A 22,582-nucleotide genomic window follows, 5' to 3' on the forward strand; every position below is an offset into this window, starting at 1 on the left:
CCTGCCACATCGACCTTCTGTAAAATGGTCCAAAGATTGTCTCGATCGTTACTCTGAATCCTGTCGAGTTTGTGATAGGGGCCTCAAATGCCTCAGTGAATACCATCTGAATGTTTTACCCCTCAAGCATAAGCTAGCAAATCTAACACATAAATAAGAAACCTCATAATTAACTAACAACAGTCAATTTTAAATGCACATAACCAGCTCACCAACAAGTATACCCATACTATAAAAAGTTCTAAATGCACAACAAATCATAGCTCCTCACAGCAAAACGTACCAAAACATATCACATCAATTTTACACCTCAATGTGTGTCATCCCTAAACATAAGGCCTAACTTCCATACTTTCTATTGTACCAAGCAAAAGCATATTCCTTCAACCAAATGTATACTAGCCTAGCCCCAACATATATATCATCATCTAGTCCTATGATGGGTTCTTGTTTTGGTGACAGAAAATATTTTAGGATCCTAGTTCTCTGATTTAGGGCATAGACACTATGAGGGTTTACTATGTTGGCATTTATCACAATAGATTCTAAAGCCATATTACCTACATTTTATGACACATAGTTAGTAAAAAAGAAAACACTAACTCATAGAAGAAACGCAATACTTACAGTTAGTGCCGGTCTATCTTGCGAAATATACATGTGGGTTTCTCTACAACACCAGCTCAACTAGAGCTCTGATACCACTAGTAACGACCCAAATAATTTACAAAACAAAATAATGAATAATAATAATATTAACCTTAAAATGACTAAAAAATCCATATAATTATTTTTTTTTAAATAATGCTTCAGTTTGGAGGTATGCACATACTTACAAAGTAATTAAAACATTAAAAAGTTCTAAAAATTCAAAATACATAGCCCAAATTTGTTCTTATAAAAGTAAGACATATTTTCCAAAAGTGTCGAATTCTCATAGTCGGGCCACATGTACATTTCCACAACGCAGACTCCAGTGCTCATTGCTCTGCCTTACCTTCCAGCTTACCTATAACATGAAACAACTAGGTAATTGAAAAGGCCTAGTAAGATCAACCAAACACAAATAACATATATAAAGACAACCGAGTTTTAGCCTTAACAACAACATTAGAAAAATAACCAGAATTAGGGTTTCAGTATAGCCGGGAAAAAAAAAAAAAATTCAAGAACGCCTAAGGGTCCTGGCAAACTTCTAGTCATGCCCAATAACCAAAATTCAAAATTGAAACTACACGCAGAAGATCCTAGAGAAAAACAGATATATAAAATAATCTCCGTAACCCTAAAGTAGTCAGAAGAATGACTGAGCAATCTTATCAACAACAACACTAACAATACTATTCTAGAAGCAACTTATAATTTCTCCCCAAAAATGTTCTCTACAACTTATATTCCTATGCAATTAGGATCGTCACATACTAATGTAGTTCATAGAGTACATGCATCACATCAATAATCTCTCTATTTCATTCTTGTATTTAATCAAATTAACCAATCCTAACATCAATTAGAGACACACGAGTGTGGCAACACCAGTCTAAAAATGGTCTATGGTTATTGGGCCCTTGGCCTCACTAGCGTATTTTATTTCCATTAATACCATTAGTGCAATTAGGTATTCTTACCTCCTCACAGACATACGAGCTATGTGGAATAATGCTCTCAACCATTTCATCCATGTCAGAATTAAACCTCGACTCATGTCCGCTAGGATAAGACCATTATAAACTTTCTACAACAAATGTGTATACGTGTGCTCGTGACCTAAATCTAACTAGCAACACACTAGATATTCATGTTGTAGTCAAAGAAGTCAGGTTGTCTTACCAGTAGTTCTTAGTTAGCAATATGTGGGATTTTCCCCTACTAGAAGTCTAGTCCTCGATTAGCCAATACTGTAGTTAGCCATATAGAACACTCAGATTAATTATAACGATTAATAATTATTAAGTTTCTTTAAGCATTAAGATCAATATAGAAAATATTGAACTAGTACAACAATTCGTAATTGGTTTTTCAAACCTTCCCTCTATGCCCTCGAGAACCTTAGATTCTTTAGATAGGTTCGATCCAAATTACTTTCCAATATTTATTCTATTCTCAACCCTAGTCGGGTTATTTAAATTTAGGGTACTGATGATGCAATAAGCTTAATTCTTTAACAACTAATGACGAAACAAGAAATTCTTCCCTTAGTACTTCGATAATAGGGAAAATAGGTTCACTATTTGAATTTAATTAGGTCTTAGAAGAATTAATTTATTCTTAAAAAAATCCATTAATATTTATTAAGAGAAGAATTATTTTTTTCCTTAACTATTTTGGAAAAAATAGGCTTTGGACCCCTTTTTATTTATTATTATTTATTTAATTATTTTATGGTGAAATCTTAACATTATAAGTTTATTCCATTTATCGGTGTTTAGAATAATCAAATTACTTAGTTAAGGTGAAAATCTAAGGCTACTTTTGAATATCCTTCAAAACATACTTTTTGAAAAACCGTTCCATTTATGAAAATTTCCAAACTTTGGAAGGCTGCTTTTTTAAATCCTTAGATCCCAAAGTTTCCAATTTTCACATAGCCATAATTGGATATTCCAAGATGTTCCATACAAAATTTTAGACAAAAATACACATTTTATCTCGATTAAAGTTGTCGCCAAAAAGTATGTTTTGAACTATTTTATTTGAAATGCAGATTTTTCCTAAACATAGGAGACCTACAAAATCCAACCGACTTGGTATTTTGATCTAATTTTTCTTAGCACCAAATTAGGTTATACTAACAATATTTTTAATAAAATATTAGGCCAAAAAGATAATTTTTTCTTGGTGAAAAAGGATCACCAATGTGGCTGCCCAGAAGGTTTTATTTCGAAATTGTATGTTTTATTCTAGCTTCAGAAGGAAATAATTCCTAGCCTTTATATTATCTTTCTATGAAACTTTTCCAGTTTCATTAATAATATACATAGAGTGTTTAGTTTGAAAATCAGCCCAATTTTTTTTATTTTTCCTACTCAAACACTTTTCCAAAGTGCAAGGGTAAAACTAGCCAAATTTTTTTTTTTCTAGATTTCTTGTCAACTTTAACATTTTATAACTCAAAATATATTAATCATATTTCCATAAAAATTTCTAGATTTGAACTTTAATATACCATAAACATATATACAAAATTTAGGTTGAAAATACTTTGATTTACCTACTCAACACACTTCCCAAATTCCATGAATCCCGTCTGCCAACATTTTTCTAGATTTGTACAAGTTTCACAAAATATGCATAACTCCAAGCAAACAAAGTATTTTTGAGTGTTTCAAAAGCCTAAAATAATGCAATCTTTATGTAGAATTGATTCATAGAGTTTATGTTTTTTAACTAATTCATTATGGCAGTGCTTGACCGTTTGGAAGTCAATTTTATAACTTTGGCACTAATGACACTACTGGTACTAATGGTAATTAAATACGCTAGTTAGGCTGAGGGTCTGATAATCTTGGACCATTATTAGATTTGTGTTACCACACCCACGAAAATAGTTGATAACTAATATGACTACTCCTTAATTGAATATTGATATGATGCTTGCTCTCTCTAATTGATGTAGGATTGGTTAATCTGATTAAATACATGAATAAAATAGACAGATTATTGATGCGATGCATGTACTCTATGAACTATATTAAGATGTGATGATCCGAATTGCATAGGAATATAAGTTGTAGAGAAATTATTTGGGGTCAAAATTATAAGTTGCCTCTAGAATAGTATTTGTTGGTGTTGTTGCTGATAAGATTGCTCAATCATTGTTTTGACTACTCTAGGGTTATAGAGATTGTTCTATATATCTGTTTTGTTATGGGATCTTTTGCGTGCAGGTTTGATTTTGAATTTTGGTTATGGGGCATGACCACAAGTTTTCCAGGACACTTATGCGTTCTTGATTTTAATGTTTAGTGCCCGGTGTTATCCCAAAATTTGAGAAGGATGATGTGGCAGTAAAATTGACACGTGGCATGGATTAGTTAGGTGATCTGGCTTAGTAGTAGCCCAATGCATCAGTGAAAAATTTGGACTGCTTGAGAGATGCCATAGTCAAGTCAAATACACCTGAGGAGAATACTTGGGCTAAGGTGTGCTTAGCTCGGACCCCGGTCCGAGGAGCCCAAGTGTTTGGTTCAAACCCAAGTCCAAGGAGCTTAAAAGATGGGTTTGGACTTTAGATCGAGGGAAATAAGCAGCAGGTCCGATCGGACCTTAGCTTGAGAGGCCCTAGATGCTTGGCTCAGACCATGTCCGAGGTGAGCTTCCTAGGTGGTTGCCATGGACCAAGTCCGAGGAGAGGTCCCATGCATGCCAAGGGATGGACTTAGATTTTGGCCAAGGAGAGGCCACAAAAGGTCTGATCGGACCTTAGTTGGAGGAACAAAGTGCTTGGATCAGACCTATCCGAGGTGAGCTTCCAAGTGCTTGGCTCGGACCAATCCGAGGTGAGCTTCCAAGATGTTTGGCTCGGACATGTCCGAGGTGAGCTTCCAAGATGGTTGGCTCGGACCACGTCCGAGGAGAGGCAAGGGTGATTGCCTCGGACCCTAGTCCAAGGAGAAGGCAAACATAGGTCCGATCGGACCTTAGTCCGAGGAATGCTCAAAGAGGTTGGCTCGGACCATGTCCGAGGAGAGCCAATGCATGTGGCTCAGATCTTGGTCATAAGACGATCTTTATCAACAAACAAACTAGACTACGTCAAATTCCCAGAAACTACTTCAGTAAGAATCGGTCTGGGCACCGCGGGAATCTCTCATTCCTCACTCAAATTGAGGAATCTGTTGTATTTTAATTATTTCTTGTAATTTAAATATAATATGAATAATAAAATATCCCTATCTGAAGGGGATATCAGTTGAGGATCCCAAGCCTATAAATAGAGGGTTGGTGGGATCGTAAAAGGACTTTTGGCAAATTGAGAGTTAGTCTGAGTTCTAGAGAGAGAAAGTGTGTTTTTCTTGAGAGAACCCTTTTTTGTATTCTTGCATATTTACACTTAAGAAACTCAGTTGACACTGGTTCATCTGATCTTGAGTGTGAATAGAGTAATAAAATCTCCAAGTGGATTAGGCTATTACCGACTGATCGGGGCTGAACCACTATAAAATTTCTTGTGTTATTTACTTTCATTGATTAAACTGTCTGTTGTCGTTTAATTTCTCTTGAAGGCTTGTCGTTATTGACGTTCTTACGTCGTTGACTAAAAACACAGTCAACATTTTGGTGCTTTCATTGAGAGCCTGAAGAGAAGGACAGACAGTCCCTAAAGCTATATGACGCCTAAGAACACTAATGCAGCCTCCAAGAGGGCAAGCACCTCTAAGGAGCATGCTAGATTAGAGGGTCCCAGCGTTCAAGATCGTGATACTAAGCCTAGAGTTGTGCTCGAGGATGTAGCTCCAGAAGTTGAAGAGCTCCAGGAGACCATGAGCGCATTCCAGGAGGAGCTGGCTCAGTTCAATGCTAGGCAGGAGGCCTTTGCTGAGGAAATCGCCAAGCAGAAACGGGAGATGGACGCTAGGAGCGAGGAGATCCGTCGACAGCAGGAGGAGGCCAACAGGCGACATCGCAAAGCTGCACTTGCTCTGGAGGCAGCTACGCAACTGACCAGAGCCAATGCTCAGGCTGCGCCTGGGGGACACCCACCCCAGAGGCAAGGACCACAGAAGCTGGTCGCAAGAAAACTGATAGACCAGGAGGGGTGGTGATAACTCACCTGGTCATGAAGAGGAGGGAGTTCGATCGCGGACTGCCTCAACCCAAAGGGGGAACTCTAAGACCCCCTCAAGGAGCCACCGATCAGAGACTTCCAGGTCAGGGAGTCATAGGTCAGGCAGTAAGAAAACACCTTCTGAGCGGGAGCACAATAGAGCTCCTCGTGGCAAAGAGACTTCCCACTTCAAAGATGGACATGGGCGTGATGAAGCTGACAGTCACCACACCAACCAGTCGAAGGAGAAGAATAATAACCGACGAGGAAGAGAAGATCAACCAGCTCAAACGGGAAAGCCACCACGACATCCCAACTAGCGTAATGGAAAGGAGCACGCTCCACCTAGCAGACCTTCCGAGAAGACTCAGAGTATGGTGTTCGACCGGTTTGGAAAGAGCACTGCTCAGAAGGACTTGAGGGACGTCATTGATGATAGAAGGAGGACCGTCCCGGTTGAAGGGCAGGAGCCAATCCATCCTACCAGTCGAGTAGAAATACTAGATGGTGAGGTGCCGGATAGGAGTGCCCGACCAGGCGGTCCCAAGATTGAGACCCCAGCTGTGGCCCCAGGCATCTAAGCCCAGCTTGATGCTTTGACAGCGGCAGTCCAGAGTTTGTCAAAACAACCAGTTATTGATCCGGTGGACCACAGAAGTGGTAGCCCTTTTTGTGCTAGAATTAGAGCAGCTCAACCACCAAAGAAGTACAAAGCACCGGTACTGCCAGTTTATACAGAAAAGGCAGACCCGGTAAGGCACATTGGGAAGTTTGAAGATCAGATGGAGCTGCTCGGGGTGAGTGATGACTACCGTTGCAGAGTCTTCCTCACCACATTGTTAGACACCGCCCAGGAGTGGTACTGGAAGTTCAAACCAGACTCTATCACCTCTTGGGAGAGTTTTCGGAAGGAGTTTTGCAGGCAGTTTAGTACTGCCCGAACCCCTCCTGTTTATGCCAACCACTTGGTGGATATTAGGCAGGCTAAAGATGAGTCTCTCAAGAACTAAATTCAAAGGTTCATGAGAGAAGCTAACCGAGCTACCGCAGTTGGAGATGAAGGGAAAATGGTGGCAATCTCTTCCGGTATTATCTATCGAAGTCCTTTATGGGACAGCATCCACCGCCATCCAATTTCAACTTTACAGCAGTTTTTAGACCGGGCAGATAAGTACATGAAGTTGGATGATGCTATTGAGAAAGGAGAGAATGGGTTGAACAAACCAAGTGGATCAGGTGATACGCCCAAGGATGGAGGAAATGATCAACGTGGTAGTAAGAAAGGTGGGAATAACGGGTCTGGCCACCGCAATGAGAAAAAGGCTAAGTCGGGACCAAACGACAAGCCAATGAAGTATGAGCCTTGATTCACCAACTGCACCACTCTTTCGGCGACCCGGGCGGAGATCTATCTAGCCAGTCATCAAGAGGTCCCTTACTGGAAACCCCCACCAATCAAGAAGGAGATGAGTAAGAGGGATATGAACAAGTTCTGTCATTTCCATGGAGACTATGGACACGACACGAATGAATGTAATCACCTTAAAGATGAGATAGAGTTTCTCCTCCAGTCGGGGAAGCTAAAAAAGTACTGAGCAGAGAAGACCCAAGGAGAGGGGAGCAGCAATAATCCTGTGTTCAAGCGGCAACGGTCCCCACCTTTGCAACCTGAACCTGTGGACTTCACATTAGATACAATATGTGGAGGACCACATCTTGCTGGGGATAGCAACAAGGCGAGGGAGAGGTATGCTCGCACCCTTCATCATGAGTTGGGTGCGGCATCCACCTCCGAGGTTATGACGGTGGAGGAGCGACCATCAAAGAACCCAAGGTATGAAAGTGAGTCCCTCACTTTCACTGAGGAAGATGCTAAACACGTGAGGTATCCTCACAATGACCCTCTTGTTGTGACAGTCCAAATTGCTAATATGAAGGTGAAGAGATGTTTGGTCGATAAAGGAAGCTCTGTAAACATCATTTATAAGTCCTCCTTTGAGAAAATGAAGCTATCTATGAATGACTTGAAGCCATGCTCTCACGTCATTTATGGGTTTACTGGAGAAGGATTGTCACCAGCTGGGACAATCAAATTACCAGTTACGGCGGGGGAAGCCCCCAAGCATGAAACCGTAATGACTGAGTTTTTGATTGTTGACTGCCCGTCCGCCTACAATGTGGTTATTGGTCGACCACTACTCACCAACTTACATGCGGTAGTTTCAATTTGGCACCTATCCATGAAGTTCCCGACCAGCGCTGGCATAGGCTGTGTCCAAGGAGACCAAAGGGAGGTTAGGGAGTGTTATAAAGCCTCGATAGCTAAGGCGAAGAAAGGTGCCAAGGAGAACAACATGGTTGTATGTGTTGAGAGAGAGGAGGTGGATGAGATGGATGTAAACCAGAGTCTTGTAGTAGTGAACGATGAAGAGATGTTAGAGGAGTGTGGCCAGGAGAGCACTCCTAGTTTGAAAAAGCAGAAGACCCCATCCGGTGATGAAGTCACCAAATAGGGCGTTGCCTAAAGCGAGGGAAGAGATTTTGATCCTCGCTTTGGGGATTATGAGAGTGATGTGGGGCCGTCTGAGGAGTTAGAGGAGGTCCCTATAGATGAGAATGACCCAACGAGAGGGGTCAAGATTGGAAAGAAGTTGAAAGCTGAGGTGAGAGCACAGCTGATAAAATTCTTGCGAAGGAATCAAGATGTCTTCGCCTGGTCTCACAAGGATATGGTGGGTATCTCACCAACTGTGATCAGACACGTGCTCAACGTGGATGAAGGATATCCAGCGGTGCAGCAGAAGAGGAGATTGCTTGACAAGGATCGAGCAAAGGCTCTTAAGGAGGAGGTAGAGCGATTGAAGGAGAATGGGTTTATCAGAGAGGCATACTACCCAGCTTGGGTTTCAAACCCAGTGTTGGTGCCCAAACCCAATGGAAAGTGGAGGACTTGTGTAGATTTTACTGATCTAAACAAAACGTGCCCAAAGGATTGCTTTCCTTTACCGAGAATAGACCATTTGGTAGATGCAACCTCTGGTCACGAGACCTTGTCCTTCATGGATGCGTATTCGGGGTACAACCAGATCAGCATGCATCCTCCTGATGAAGAGCATACCAGCTTCCGAACATATATAGGGCTATATTGCTATAAGGTCATGCCCTTCGGATTGAAGAACGCAGGAGCTACCTATCAGCGTTTGGTGAATGGTATGTTTAGAGACTTAATCGGCAAGAGCATGGAGGTATAGGTAGATGATATGCTGGTGAAGTCAAAGGAAGCTGGGGGGCACGTGCGAGACTGAGAGGAGTGCTTTGCAATATTGAGGAAGTATAACATGAAGTTAAACCCCCTCAAGTGTTCATTTGGAGTGGGTTCTGGAAAATTCCTTGGGTTTATCGTTAACTCCCGAGGAATAGAGGCAAACCCAGAGAAGATCAAGGCTCTCATAGAGATGAAGTCTCCAACAAGAATAAAGGATGTGCAAAGCTTGACTAGGCGGATTGCGGCTCTAAGCAGGTTCGTTTCGAAATCAACGGACAAGTGAGTCCCGTTTTTTAACTTGCTTAAAGGAGGCAAGAAGTTTGAGTGGACCGCAGAGTGTGAACAAGCTTTCCAGGCGATAAAGGAGCATTTGGCCCAACCTCCTGTTCTTTCCAAGCCAGTTGATGGAGAAGACCTATTTATGTACCTAGCAGTCATGGAGCACGCTGTTAGTGCTGTCTTAGTACGTGAGGAGGATAAGGTGCACCACCCGGTATATTATGTTAGCAAGCGATTGATGGGAGCGGAGTCCCGGTATCCCATGATCGAGAAGTTGGCTTACTGCTTGGTACTTGCATCACGAAAATTGCGGCCATACTTCCAAGCACACCCCATTAAGGTCCTTACTGACCAGCCTCTACGCCAAGTTTTACAGAAGCCGGAGTCGTCTGGTCGGCTACTTAAATGGGCAGTTGAGCTAGGCCAATTTGAAATCAAGTACCAACCGAGGACTGCTATTAAAGGTCAAGCTTTGGAAAATTTCATCGCTGAATGTACCGGAATCGCTGATGTTCCCGACCAGGAAGAGAGTGTTACTGGGCAAAAAGAAGAAATTCCTACTTGGCAACTTTTTGTTGATGGGTCATCGAATGAGCACCATTCAGGAGCTGGGATTATACTAGTCACACCAGAGAAGCACCAAATTCATTGTGCGCTAAGATTCAGATTTAATGCTTCTAACAATGAGGTGGAGTATGAGGCCCTCTTAGCAGGCCTGCGACTGGCTAGAGATGTACGTGCCCGGTCGGTAGAGATAAATAGTGATTCCCAATTGGTGGTCTATCAAATATTGGGGGAATATGAGGCAAGGGGCCTACGCATGGTGGCATACTTAAACAAAACCAAAGATTTGCTAGCCCAGTTCGAGAAGTATACCATCAAGCTAGTACCACGGGAGCAGAATTCCAATGTAGATGCTCTAGAAAAGCTTGCTAGTGCAAAAGATGCCGAAACTCTGAATATAGTACCGGTAGAATACTTGGCGAAGCCGAGCATTGATAAACAAGAGGCCATGCCGATCACGATAGCCGACACCTGGATGACTCCCATCATTGCTTACCTTGAGCAAGGGACCCTCCCAGATGGTCATAATGAAGCAAGGTAGGTTATGAGGCAAGCTGCTAGATACACCATGGTGGATGGAGTGTTGTATAGGAGAGGGTATTCCCTACCTCTACTCAGGTGCATAACGCCCGACCAGTCAAAGAACTTATTAGCTGAGGTGCATGAGGGGTTTTGTGGAGATCATGCTGGGGGGCAGAGTCTATCTAAAAAGATCTTGAGGCAAGGATTTTTCTGGCCTACCATGAACGAGGACTCTATGGAATACGTGAGGAGGTGTGACAAATGCCAAAGATTTTCTAAAGTGCCCAGAGCGCCCCCAAATGTCTTGAAGCAAATGCAAAGTCCATGGCCTTTTGCAGTGTGGGTTATTGATCTGATCGGGAAGTTGCCCAAAGGAAAAGGAGGAGGGCAGTTTGCAGTGGTCGCGGTAGATTATTTTACTAAGTGGACTGAGGCCGAGCCATTAGCCACGATCACATCGAAGAAAGTATTGGACTTTGTGGTTAAGAACATAATATGTCTCTATGGTTTGCCTAAGAAGATAGTGTCTGACAATGACACCCAATTTGACAGCGACATATTTACCGATTTTTGCACTCGGCATGGCATCACCAAAAGTTTCTCCTCGGTAGCCCATCCTCAAGCCAATGGGCAGGTTGAAGCGGTAAACAAAACATTGAAGGACACTCTGAAAAATCGCCTGGAGCAAGCTAAGGGTGCTTGGGCAGAAGAGTTACAAGAGGTCCTTTGGTCATATAGGACTACTGCTCGGACGACAACCAGACATACCCCATTCTCTTTGGCATATGGGTATGAGGCCATGCTACCTGTGGAGATAGACCCACCATCTCATAGAAGGACCATGTACAACCAAGAGGAGAACCATCAGTTGTTAGCAGAATCATTGGACTTCCTCGAGGAGAGAAGAGAGGAGGCAAGCCTCAGAGTTACTGCTCATCAGCAAAAATTGGCGCGCTACTTCAATTCCAGAGTGCGAGATCGAAAGTTCCAGGTTGGAGATTTGGTCCTCAGAAAGGTGTTTGTAAGAGACCCAGCAGCTGGTGTGCTAGGACCAAACTAGGAAGGACCGTATCAAATTGAGCAAGTCTTGCCACCCGGCACCTACAAGCATGCTCGGTTGAATGGAGAGCTGATCAGGAACTACTGGAATGGCGAGCACTTGAGAAAATATTATCAATAAATACTGCTTGCAAAGTAGTAGCTTTGTATCAAGTGCTTAACTTGTTATTTAAGTTTTTGTTTGTGAACTGGTTATTTGCTACCCAGTCACATTATTTTGAACAATGTTATTTTGTTTGGAACTCGTTGTTAGACTTTTTTCACTTATTAATAAGAGTAATAAAAGAGACCACACGCAGCGTGGTCGAATCTTGCTACAAATTTTGCATATGTGTTGATTATTCTTGCTTGGCAGTGTTCAACTGTCATAATGATTTAAACTAAACAGGTCTTCTAAAAACTAAGTGTAAATATATACCGGACAGTGTTCAACTGGTCAGTATCATGATATGAATGACCAACGTTTAAATAATGTTTTTGTAGTGGTCAACTACTGAAATATGTTCGTATATTTTATGTGATTCACGAGTAGTGACTACTCGGACAAATTCGATCAAGTAGCAAGAGATAAAAGATTTATCAACCCTCAATCACTTGGGGGGCACATAGGGTATACTGGTTTGTACTTCAACACAGGCAATAAGAGCACGAGCAAATATATCTGTTTTTGGGCTGACTTGTAAGTTTGGAAGTCTAAAAAGGCCATTAAGCTAACTTGTTTAACAAAGCTTGTTGACGGTGAGAACTCGCCAACTAAGTTGAGTTGGAAAAATTATCAAATCAAGATCTCTAGTGGAAAAGCTGTAGAAACTTAAACAATCACTCAAGAACAATGATAGAACAATAATGGAGAATTCAGTATTTCATTCACACTCAAGCCTTTGTTACAGTAAAATTTCCAACCACCTTTTAGGTGGTGTTCCAGTTCATTTTATAGTAGGCTCTAATGGCCTTAGGTACATGGTGGTCCAGGAGACCAAATGGTACATAAGTACTATGTCAGGGGAGTGGCTTCAGTGGTTGTGGTTGTACATCAGTACAGGAGCAGGTGTCAGGAGGATGTCTCCACTACTTGTCTGTACCCATGTCTGATGAGTGGTGACAGGCATAGTGGTGCAGGTGGTAGTGGTGTCGACTCTGACTCCTGGCCGTAGACGTACGGACCATCACTCTTATTCCAACACTCCCACTGGTATGGGTGTCTGTACTTAGTACTAGATCGTACAAGTACGTTCCATTCGACTCATACCCGGGCCCCTAAGCATTGGGTTCCCAAGGTATAGGGAACGGGACACTAGGCACGTGCACATGTGATAGGCATGGGGCCTTGATGGATGGGTGCGAGGTGAGATGACTTCCTCGTGAGCCCTTAGGTGGCAAGGTTACTTTGACGTGTGGCCCCCATTCGCGTGGCCACTTGGTGTTGGGGCTAAGTGAGAAGGGCGTGCCGCGCGCCTGGGGCGTGGCTAGGCGAGGCCACTCGTGTGCACCAAAGGTGGTGTCCGAGCGAGGCGGTTGAGGCCACATGGGTGAGACACACCAGGGTGGCGGAGAGGGGCCGAGCGAGGCCATGGTGCTTCTTGCCAAGGTGGCCGAGCGAGGCCAGCCGTGTGCACCAAAGGTGGTGTCCGAGCGAGGTGGTTGAGGCCACATGGGCGAGACACACCAGGGTGGTGGAGAGGGTCCGAGCGAGGCCATGGTGCCTCTTGCCGAGGTGGCCGAGCAAGGCCAACAGCGTCGCGCCTAGGTGTCCGAGCGAGGCGGTTGAGGCCACATGGGCGAGACGCACTAGGGTGGCGGAGAGGGGTCGAGCGAGGCCATGGTGCCTCCCGCCGAGGTGGCCGAGCGAGGCCAGCAGCGTCGCGCCTAGGCATCCAAGCGAGGCCAGCAGCGTCGCGCCTAGGCATCCGAGCGAGGCGGTTGAGGCCACATGGGCGAGACGCACCAGGGTGGCGGAGAGGGGCCGAGCGAGGCCATGGCGCCTCGCGCCGAGGTGGCCGAGCGAGGCCAGCAGCGTCGCACCTGGGCGTCCGAGCGGGGTCGTGCATGGCCATGGCGTCTTGGCGCCTACGTCGTGTAAATGGGGGCTTCATGTCATAAATCTCATATTTTCCCTTGGTGTGATTTTGTGCATCAACACTTCGCCCCCAGTCTAGGAGAGTACCTTTAGGTGCTCTTGTGGACTATTCACCTTAGTTCTTATAAATAAGCCTTCATGCATGGCTTAATATTTCCACCTTACTTCCTTGGCTTAGTGGTTTAGAGAACCCTTCCTTTTTCAAGAGGTAGGGGTTCAATCCCCCACAACCCCATTTTTGCCATAGTTTCATTTGTTTTATTTTTTCACTTCATTTCAATTTTTTTTTTTACATATGAGCTAATTTCTTGGTGTGTCTATTTAGTGACTAACACATCTTTCTGGTCCATTCTTGCAGACGTGCATTTTCGACTCTTTGGTGCTTTTCGCTCCTTGACCTCCTTTGGACCCCAACTTCGCTCTCTTAATCGCTTAGGGTATATTTTCTTTCCTTCTCCCTTTTATTTTTTATCGGGTCCAAACTAGCAGTACTCGGGATGGGGTACCTTAGCCTGAGCTTGTAGTGAGTTTGACCATATGCACGCCCCTCCTCTTCTTTTTTTTTCTTTTTTTTTATATATATACCCTGTAGTGGGCCATTTAGGGTGTTTGCATCTAGAGATATTAAGCCTATTCCTTTGTGTTTTGTAGCCTTTCCCTCGTTTATACGTGAACCCCTTTTTGCTGTTGGGACATGGTTTCATGGCCAGTGACGACCCGTCCGACATACCCCCAGGGGCTGAGTTTATTGACCTGTCCTCAGACTCAGAGTCCCTTGAGGGCAACCCTCACCAGGACTATGACTCCTTAAGGCAAGCCCGCATCCGCCACCTTGAGTGCATGGCTGAACTTAGGCATAAAATTTGGGTGGTGGAGAGCGAAATCAACTCGGTGTCGAGAGGAGACGGAGGACCTTCCCCCCCAGACCTTAGTGACCACGTAGAGAGCCTTAGGATGACCCTTTTTGAATTGCAGTGGGAGTTAGAGTTTATGGAGGGACACCTTCCGCCTGAGCCTTCCAGCCCACCTTCGCCTGATGACCGTCAGGGGGCTGCTTATGGTTCTCCTCAGCCCCTAGTCTCAGTTTTTCCTAGCTTAGCACTTCCGCCGTCGCTCCCTCGATGGAAGACTCTTGCTAGGAAGAAAAAATGGAGGGTCAAGTACTCTATCTCTTCCTCACATTTTTCTTTTGATTTTGCAGATATGCCGAAGGCACGCCGACAGGTGTCTACTCACGAGCAGGACGACGCCCCTTTACTAGGATCCGAGCTTGTGTCGCGCGTGTCTGACAACAAACTGAGAAACATCGTGAATGATTATCGCGTCCCTCCAGATTATGCTCTATACGCCCCTTTGGAGGCATGCCGGGCTGACCGCCCTAGGCTCGGCTTCGTGGCCCTCAGCGAGGAAATTCTAAAAGCGGGTGGCAGCATTCCGCTGCACCCGTTCTTTGTTGCAGTCCTCAACTACTTCGATCTTGTCCCGCTTCAGCTGGCACCCAATGGCTGGCTGACTTTGAGCTGCCTTTTCATCGCATACATGAAACTGTTGAAACGTGCCCCTACGGCCACCGAGGTACATTTCCTCTACAACCTCATGCCCCTCCACAATTCAAAAGGCTTTTACTACTTACAAAAATCCAACAGCGGGGCCTCTTTGATAGAGGGTTCGGTGTCTAACCCGGGTGCTTGGAAGCGGGACTTTTTCTTCGTGGAAGGCCCACTCTCTGTCCGTGAGGAGTTCCGGACCACTCCCAGTAAGTACTCTGAGCGTCACTTCCTCTGTTTTTTTTTTTTTTTGCAACTTATGGTTATGTGCCTTACGCTCACACCAACAATGGCTCGTATTGTGCAGAGCGATTCGCCGAACCCTTCGTCGTCGGGTTGGAAGCGAAAGACATGAGACGGTTCCTCACCGCCAACCCTGCCATGAAAGAGGCGGCGCGCCTTTTCACCGTAAAGAATCTGAACCGCTACAAGGTAACTCCCGTGTCTGACCCCAAGTTGCTGTGGACCATCTCTGGGTCCATGAAGATGAAGGAGACCTTGGCTGAGCCTTGCCCGGATGACGATGAGGATGAGGAGGGCTCGGATGAAGCCCCTCTTGACCGCGGGGGATTCCACCAGCTGCCCCCATCTCCTGGGGGGTGCCCCCATGTGCTCCCTATGATCCGGACAAAGCCCCTCACTCACAAGACCAGCAGGACATTCTGGGATGTAGTGTTTACCCTGACCCTGAGGGCGATGATGCCTTCCCTCGGGCTCCTCTCGACCTTGGATCGCCGGGGGTTGATTACGTCGGCCTTACGGACCCCCCGCTTGGTCTATCAGAGCCTCAGCCTTCCACTTCCACCGCGCCTCCTCCCGCATCGGCAAGCGGGTCGTCTGTCCCCATCCAGCCAGGTGCCCTTACTACGGATTGGGAGCCCTGGGTGACTCGGATGGCAACGTCGTTCGGACAGTGATACATCCAGCTTGCCTCGGGCCTCCCTGTATCCGACTGGAATGGCCTTGGGAACGTGGCTCAGACGGACCTTGGGGAGAACCTAAGGCGTTCCATGGCTTGGGTGAGTCCCTGCTCCTCGCGTTGGCCCTATTATGTATGGTGCTTATGCATATATTCTTTTTTTTTTCCTTTGTCACTTATTGCTGCTGTTGCTAACTTTTTTTTTGTGCAGACCTATACGTTGGCTATGCGGTTTGTTGACTCATCTAACAACCTCTCCGTGTCTGCTGCTGAGAGGAACTGCCTTACAGCCCGAGTGCAGGAGCTTGAGGAAGAGCTTAATGGAACCAATGCTAAGTTGTCAGAGGTCCAGACCCAATTTTCCAACTTGTCATTGAAGAGGAAGGAAATAAGGGCCAAGACTAAGAGGTTAGAAGGCAAGGTCACTCGCTTGGAGCGTGAACTCCAGGAATCCAAGGCCACTGCGGACGCGTCTCAGCAGAGGGTTACCCAATTGGAGGCCGAAGTCGAGGCCCTCAGGGCCGAGCTTCAGTCGGCGCAGGAGAGAAATGCTTCCTTGGAGGCGGAGAGGGACACCACCAAGCGTAGGTCCATAGATCGTGTCCTTTACAATGTGTGGAGGCAGGATCCTAATTTCGACTTCTCCTCTTTTGGTGAACAGGCCGTTGCTCGAGCGGCCTTGTGGAGTGCCCACTTTAGGAGGCCTTGAAGTAGTCTTGATTTTTTTTTTTACTTTGTAATATCATTATCACTGCTACTTTTCTTTTGGTAACTCTTGTACTATCTCAAGAACTCTTTTTTCTAATGTATAAATACATGTGCTGCTATTTATTTCTTGTTCTACTGCATTTGAGGCCCTTTTAAGCCTGCGTTTGAGGCCCTTTTAAGGCTACCACCTCTTTTATTTACCAGGCTGGAGGTCCTTTGGAGCCCATGTGAAAGGGTTCACTGAGACCTCTTTTGGTGCCTCTTGATTACTTTTATAAGGATATTTTGACCCCTTGGGTCCTAGCTATCCTTTCATATATTTTTGCGCGCGCTTATTATTTTTTGCGAGAAGCGTCCTGCTCGTCATTATGCATAGTACTATTTTTACAAGGGTCTCTTTTGGGATCCTTTTTGGCTAGGCGGCTTGGCAGCCGCTCTAGACTTATTATTGTCGTTACCATATAATGGCTAGACGGCTTGGTGGCCGCTCTAGACTTATTATCATTGTTACCATATATTTTTTTTTTGTAAGTCCCTAAGGCCTCCTTGATATTCACAAGGGTAGCTAATCCTTGTGATCCCAGGAGATGCCTTGTAAGGACTCCGCTTAAGGCCTTGACATAGGGGGTCCCTCTGGTTTCCCCGTTGAAGGGTCCTTTTTGGGGTCCTCCTGATGGAGGGTTGTTTTCAGGATCCTTTTGGTAGAGGGTCTCCCTTAGGAGTTAGGAAGGCAAGGGGTCCTTTTTAGGATCCTCCGTTAGAGGGTCCCTTTTTAGGAGTTAGGGGGGCAAGGGGTCCTTTTTAGGATCCTCCGTTAGAGGGTCCCTTTTTAGGAGCCCTTTTGCTAGCTGCATGTTCTTGCCCCCTATCCTGCCCCCCAAGAGCTTGGTGAAATTTATTTCTGCAGGCACTTTGGCTGATGCTCGTGCAGCGAAGAAAATAAACACAGGAAGTAGCAAACAGTTTCATTCATAGCACGCGGTTTACATCTAACTTTGTAAATAAAAAGGGGGGGGGGGGTTACATCTAACTAGGAGGCTACCTAGGGTAGCCTCTTTGATTCTTACTTAAGCTAAAATAATGAAGAACAAGCTAAACATAGGTTCTTTTGGCATTAAGAGCCGAAGCCTTGCTGGTAGCACTTCTTGAGAGGCTCCGTAACCTGTCCCATCTTGTACGGATCTAACTTGTGTGGGTCGCTCCTTCATGCACAGCCATCGTCATTGACATGGATGGTTTGGTGGCTGCGCGGAGGGACATGTTATAGCATTCCCTCGCTTCCTTCTGCTCCCCTTTCACACATGCTACTCCCCCAGGGGTAGGGAATTTCATGGCTAGGTGATACACAGAAGTTATCGCCTTCAATTCTCTCAGAGAGGGTCTCCCTAAGGCTGAGGTGCAATCTACCACGACGAAGTTAGCCATTACGGTGGTTTGCCTGGGTTGCTCCCCCATGGTGAGGGCCAATTCGATTGTCCCCAGGGGTTGCATCGAATCTCCCGTAAACCCATACAAAGTCGTAGTGCAAGGCTTTAGGTGACGGAGGCTCAACCCCATCTTTTCCAGCGCCTGTCGATACAAGATGTCCACGGAGCTCCCGTTATCCACCATGACCCGATGTACCCTCATGTTAGCTAGCTGGGCAATTAGCACCAGGGGGTCGTTATGAGGAAAGTGCACCCCCTGCGCATCTTCTTCAGTGAAAGTGATTGAGTCATTCTCGCCCTTGAAGCTCTTCGGGGGGCGTTGCTCCAAACTTAAAACGCAATGTGGTGGACTTCGTCGGGCCTCCTTGGCATACCTGTCTAGCCCTTTCCTAGAATCGCCTCCGAATCCTGGTCCTCCAAAGATGGTCCTGACCTCTCCTTGCACTTCTGGGGCCACCTCACGTGCCCGCGGCGGGGACACTCCTCCTTCTGGCCTCTGGTTATCATTGCGCACATACCTGTCCAAATGTCCCCTGCGGATGAGTTCCTCAATTTCTTCCTTCAAATGGATACACTCTGCCGTGGTATGACCGGTATCCTTGTGGTACTGACAGTATCTACTAGGGTCCCATTTGGACCGGTCCTTTCTCATTGGTGGGGGCCTTTTGAAAGGAACTCGATCTTCATTGGTGAGGTAAATGTGCTCCCTGGTATCTGTGAGGTCTGTGTAGTAGGTGTAAGCCGCTTGCCTGTGATCATTCCCCTATTTGGTTTTCCTCTGGTGGTCATCTCTTGATCCATCGTATGCCCTTTTCTTCTTTGCTACATTCGACCCGTCGTTAGGGGCTTCGCGTGGGGCTTCTCCTTTTGTGCCTTCAGGTTTGCGTAGCCATCCTCCACACGTATGTACTTCTGCGCTCTCTTGTAGAAGTCGTCTAAGTCAGTGACCTCCCTCTTCAGCATGTTGTCCCACAACTTGCTTCCTGGGAGCACCCCGGCTGTAATGGCCATTTTTAGCTCTGGGCGAGTCAGGCTCCCCACTTTCGCGGCCTCCATATTGAACCGGTGAATGTAGCTTTTCAGGCTCTCATTCTCCCCTTGCTTCACGTTGGCCAAGCTGGTGCCTGGCATCGTGTAATCCCTCACGGCATGATGCTGTTGGAGGAATTCATCAGAAAACTGCTGCCAAGATCTGATGGACCCCGGCCTTAATCTTTTGAACCATTTGTAGGCGGGTCCTTTTAGAGTAACAATGAAGCAATGGCATATGGCACCACTTCCAATCCCCCTCAGTTTCATCAGATCATTAAACGCATCCAGGTGGTACTTTGGATCCGTGCTCCCTTCGTAGGGGGTCATATTGGGCTCCTTAAAGTTGGCAGGGAGCCGGATGGCCTGTATCTCCCTCACAAAGGGCGACTCGTGGTCAAAGTCCTCCTTAAAGGCCTGACCGCCTGATGCAGTGACGATCTTGCTTCGCAGGCTCCTCATTTCCGTGTCTAGGTCCTGCCTCCTCTTACTTAGAGTGTCCCTCAAAGCGGACGGGCTAAGATCCGCCTTTCCCTTGCCCTCTCGAAGCGCCATAGGGGGCGTGGTCTCTTTGCCCGCCCTCTTTTTATTGAGCGTTCCGTACTCATGGTCGAAGTCTGAGGGTGCTCTTTTAAAGCTGACCTCGTCCTCATTGCGAGGGGTAACGTTGGTCCTCGGCGCTGGTTTCTGGGCCTGCTTAGGCGGTTCAGGGTGATCACGTTGCTTCGTTCGGGGGGTGTTACTGGTTGAATGTCGGGTTCTCCCATCATCTACCGGTACAGTGGTCTCCACCCCATCCTTGCCCTTCTCCTTCCTCTTAGGCAAGGTCACGCTCGACTTACCCTGCAGCAGGCCGTTCAGGACCAAGGTGGTTTCCAACCTTTGGTTCTTATGGTGGAGCTCACGTATTTCCTCTTCATAGAACCGAGACTTCGAACTTGAGCTCACTGAATGGACCCGGGGATGCTTATCATGCTTACGGGTTGAGGGGCCCGGGTCCTGCCGGCCAGAGTTCGGTGCCTGCGGTGGTTTTGGAGGAGGGAACTCGTTAGTGTTTCCCGGTGGTACTCTTGGAGGACTTCGTCCAGGTGGAGCGGCCGGTGACGAGGCCACTCTATCACCTCCGTGAACCTCAGGGTCTTTCGGGGGCTCCATGTCTCTGGGTGGACGAGCGTCCTTCATGGAGGCCTTCAGCTGGACTCCGTTCAGGTGAACCTCTACCTCCCGTGGCTCCCTCAGTCGCTTTGAGCGTCTTGGCATCTTCTTCTTGCCGGAAACAATGGTAGAACAATAGCTTGAAACTAACGTTCCCACAGACGGTGTCAAACTGTTGATGGTGAGAACTCGTCAACTAAGTTGAGTTGGAAAAATTATCAAATCAAGATCTCAAATGGAAAAGCTGTAGAAACTTAAACAATCACTCAAGAACAATGATAGAACAATAATGGAGAATTCAGTATTTCTTTCACACTCAAGCCTTTGTTACAGTAAAATTTCCAACCCCCTTTCAGGTGGTGTTCCAGTTCATTTTATAGTAGGCTCTAATGGCCTTAGGTACATGGTGGTCCAGGAGACCAAATGGTACATAAGTACTATGTCAGGGGAGTGGCTTCAGTGGTTGTGGTCGTACATCAGTACAGGAGCAGGTGTCAGGAGGATGTCTCCACTACTTGTCTGTACCCATGTCTGATGAGTGGTGAAAGGCATAGTGGCGCAGGTGGTAGTGGTGTCGACTCTGACTCCTGGCCGTAGACGTACGGGCCATCACTCTTATTCCAACACTCCCACTGGTATGGGTGTCTATACTCAGTACTAGATCGTACAAGTACGTTCCATTCGACTTATACCCGGGCCCCTAAGCATTCGGGTCCCAAGGTATAGGGAACGGGACACTAGGCGCATGCACATGTGATAGGCATGGGGCCTTGATGGATGGATGCGAGGTGAGATGACTTCCTCGTGAGCCCTTAGGTGGCGAGGTTCCTTTGACGTGTGGCCCCCATTCGCATGTCCACTTGGTGTTGGGGCTAAGTGAGATGGGTGTGTCGCGCGCCTGGGGCGTGGCTAGGCGAGGCCACCCGTGTGCACCAAAGGTGGTGTCCGAGCAAGGCGGTTGAGGCCACATGGGCGAGACACACCAGGGTGGCGGAGAGGGACCGAGCGAGGCCATGGTGCCTCTTGCCGAGGAGGCCGAGCGAGGCCAGCCGTGTGCACCAAAGGTGGTGTCCGAGCGAGGCGGTTGAGGCCACATGGGTGAGACACGCCTGGGTGGCGAAGAGGGGCCGAGTGAGGCCATGGTGCCTTTTGCCGAGGTGGCCGAGCGAGGCCAGCAGCGTCGCGCCTAGGTGTCCGAGCGAGGCGGTTGAGGCCACATGGGCGAGACGCACTAGGGTGGCGGAAAAGGGCCGAGCGAGGCCAGCAGCGTCTCGCCTAGGCGTCCGAACGAGGCGGTTGAGGCCACATGGGCGAGACGCACCAGGGTGGCGGAGAGGGGCCGAGCGAGGCCAAGGCGTCTTGGCGCCTACGTCGTGTAAATGGGGGCTTCATGTCATAAATCTCATATTTTCCCTTGGTGAGATTTTGTGCATCAACAAAGCTTAAGTAACTTAGAATTTTTAAAATTTTAAGTTAGAAACAGATATTCGTGTAATGATAAAATTTATGCTCATAAAAGGTTAGAGCAATAACAGCACGAGGAAGTATATTTAGTATGAACTTATGGAATGGTTAGAATTTCTAAGTTAGAAAACTAAATACTCATGTGAAATTTAAGGCATCTAGGAACGTTACTATTCACAATAAAGACTTAAAAGTTTGGAGTTTGTAAAAAAAAAAAGAGAAAAAAGTAAAGTTCTAAGTGTCAAGATAGTTCACTCATCCGAGCAAGAGTATACAAAATAAAGTAAACTATGATAAAAACTAATAAGGCTACAACTAGTCATGTAGATGTGCTCTAGCAGGGTAAGGAGTCACTAGCTTGCTTCTCTGGTGGGTTGATCAACCCCCTCCTCAGCTTTAGCTGCTCCTCTTGCTCGGAACGATAAGGTAGAGGAGGCGGGTGCAGGTCCAGGAGGATTGGCAGCTTCTTCAGCTGCCCTTGCTTCGCATCTAGCAAGCTCCTCTGCTTGGTCCTCTTTGGTGAAAAAATCGAGCTTGAGAGGTTTATTCAGCTTCCAGACATGATAAAAGCAGTCAAAGCTAGCCTCCTCGTAGCGAATTAAATCAAACTCCTTTTCTTGTTTCAACTCTTCATTTTCGTTGATCAGTCTCTCATTATCCCAAGCTAACTCCTTGTTCTCGAGGGATAGCTTCTCCAGTTGGGCTATCAAGGAATTATTGTTTTGAACCTGCTGCTGATTCTCATCAGAAAGTTTCCTAAGAGACTCATCCCGTTCAGCTATGGTTTTCTCTGCCTGCTC

The 22,582-nt window shown here is 46.4% G+C and overlaps 1 protein-coding gene across 1 annotated transcript in view; it reads left to right on the forward strand.

Moving 5' to 3' along the window:
- LOC133806169 (uncharacterized) overlaps positions 1–21,850 on the forward strand; it is a 37,509-nt gene extending 15,659 nt beyond the window's left edge. Inside the window, exons 9-12 of the mRNA XM_062244293.1 lie at positions 14,735–14,757; positions 15,388–15,512; positions 16,211–16,407; positions 21,838–21,850. Coding sequence (XP_062100277.1) covers positions 14,735–14,757; positions 15,388–15,512; positions 16,211–16,407; positions 21,838–21,850 — 358 coding nt within the window. The remainder of the gene's footprint in view (positions 1–14,734; positions 14,758–15,387; positions 15,513–16,210; positions 16,408–21,837) is intronic.
- Positions 21,851–22,582: the final 732 nt, after the last annotated feature.

This window comes from Humulus lupulus, chromosome X, assembly GCF_963169125.1.
Source record: "Humulus lupulus chromosome X, drHumLupu1.1, whole genome shotgun sequence".
Classification (NCBI taxonomy): domain Eukaryota; kingdom Viridiplantae; phylum Streptophyta; class Magnoliopsida; order Rosales; family Cannabaceae; genus Humulus; species Humulus lupulus.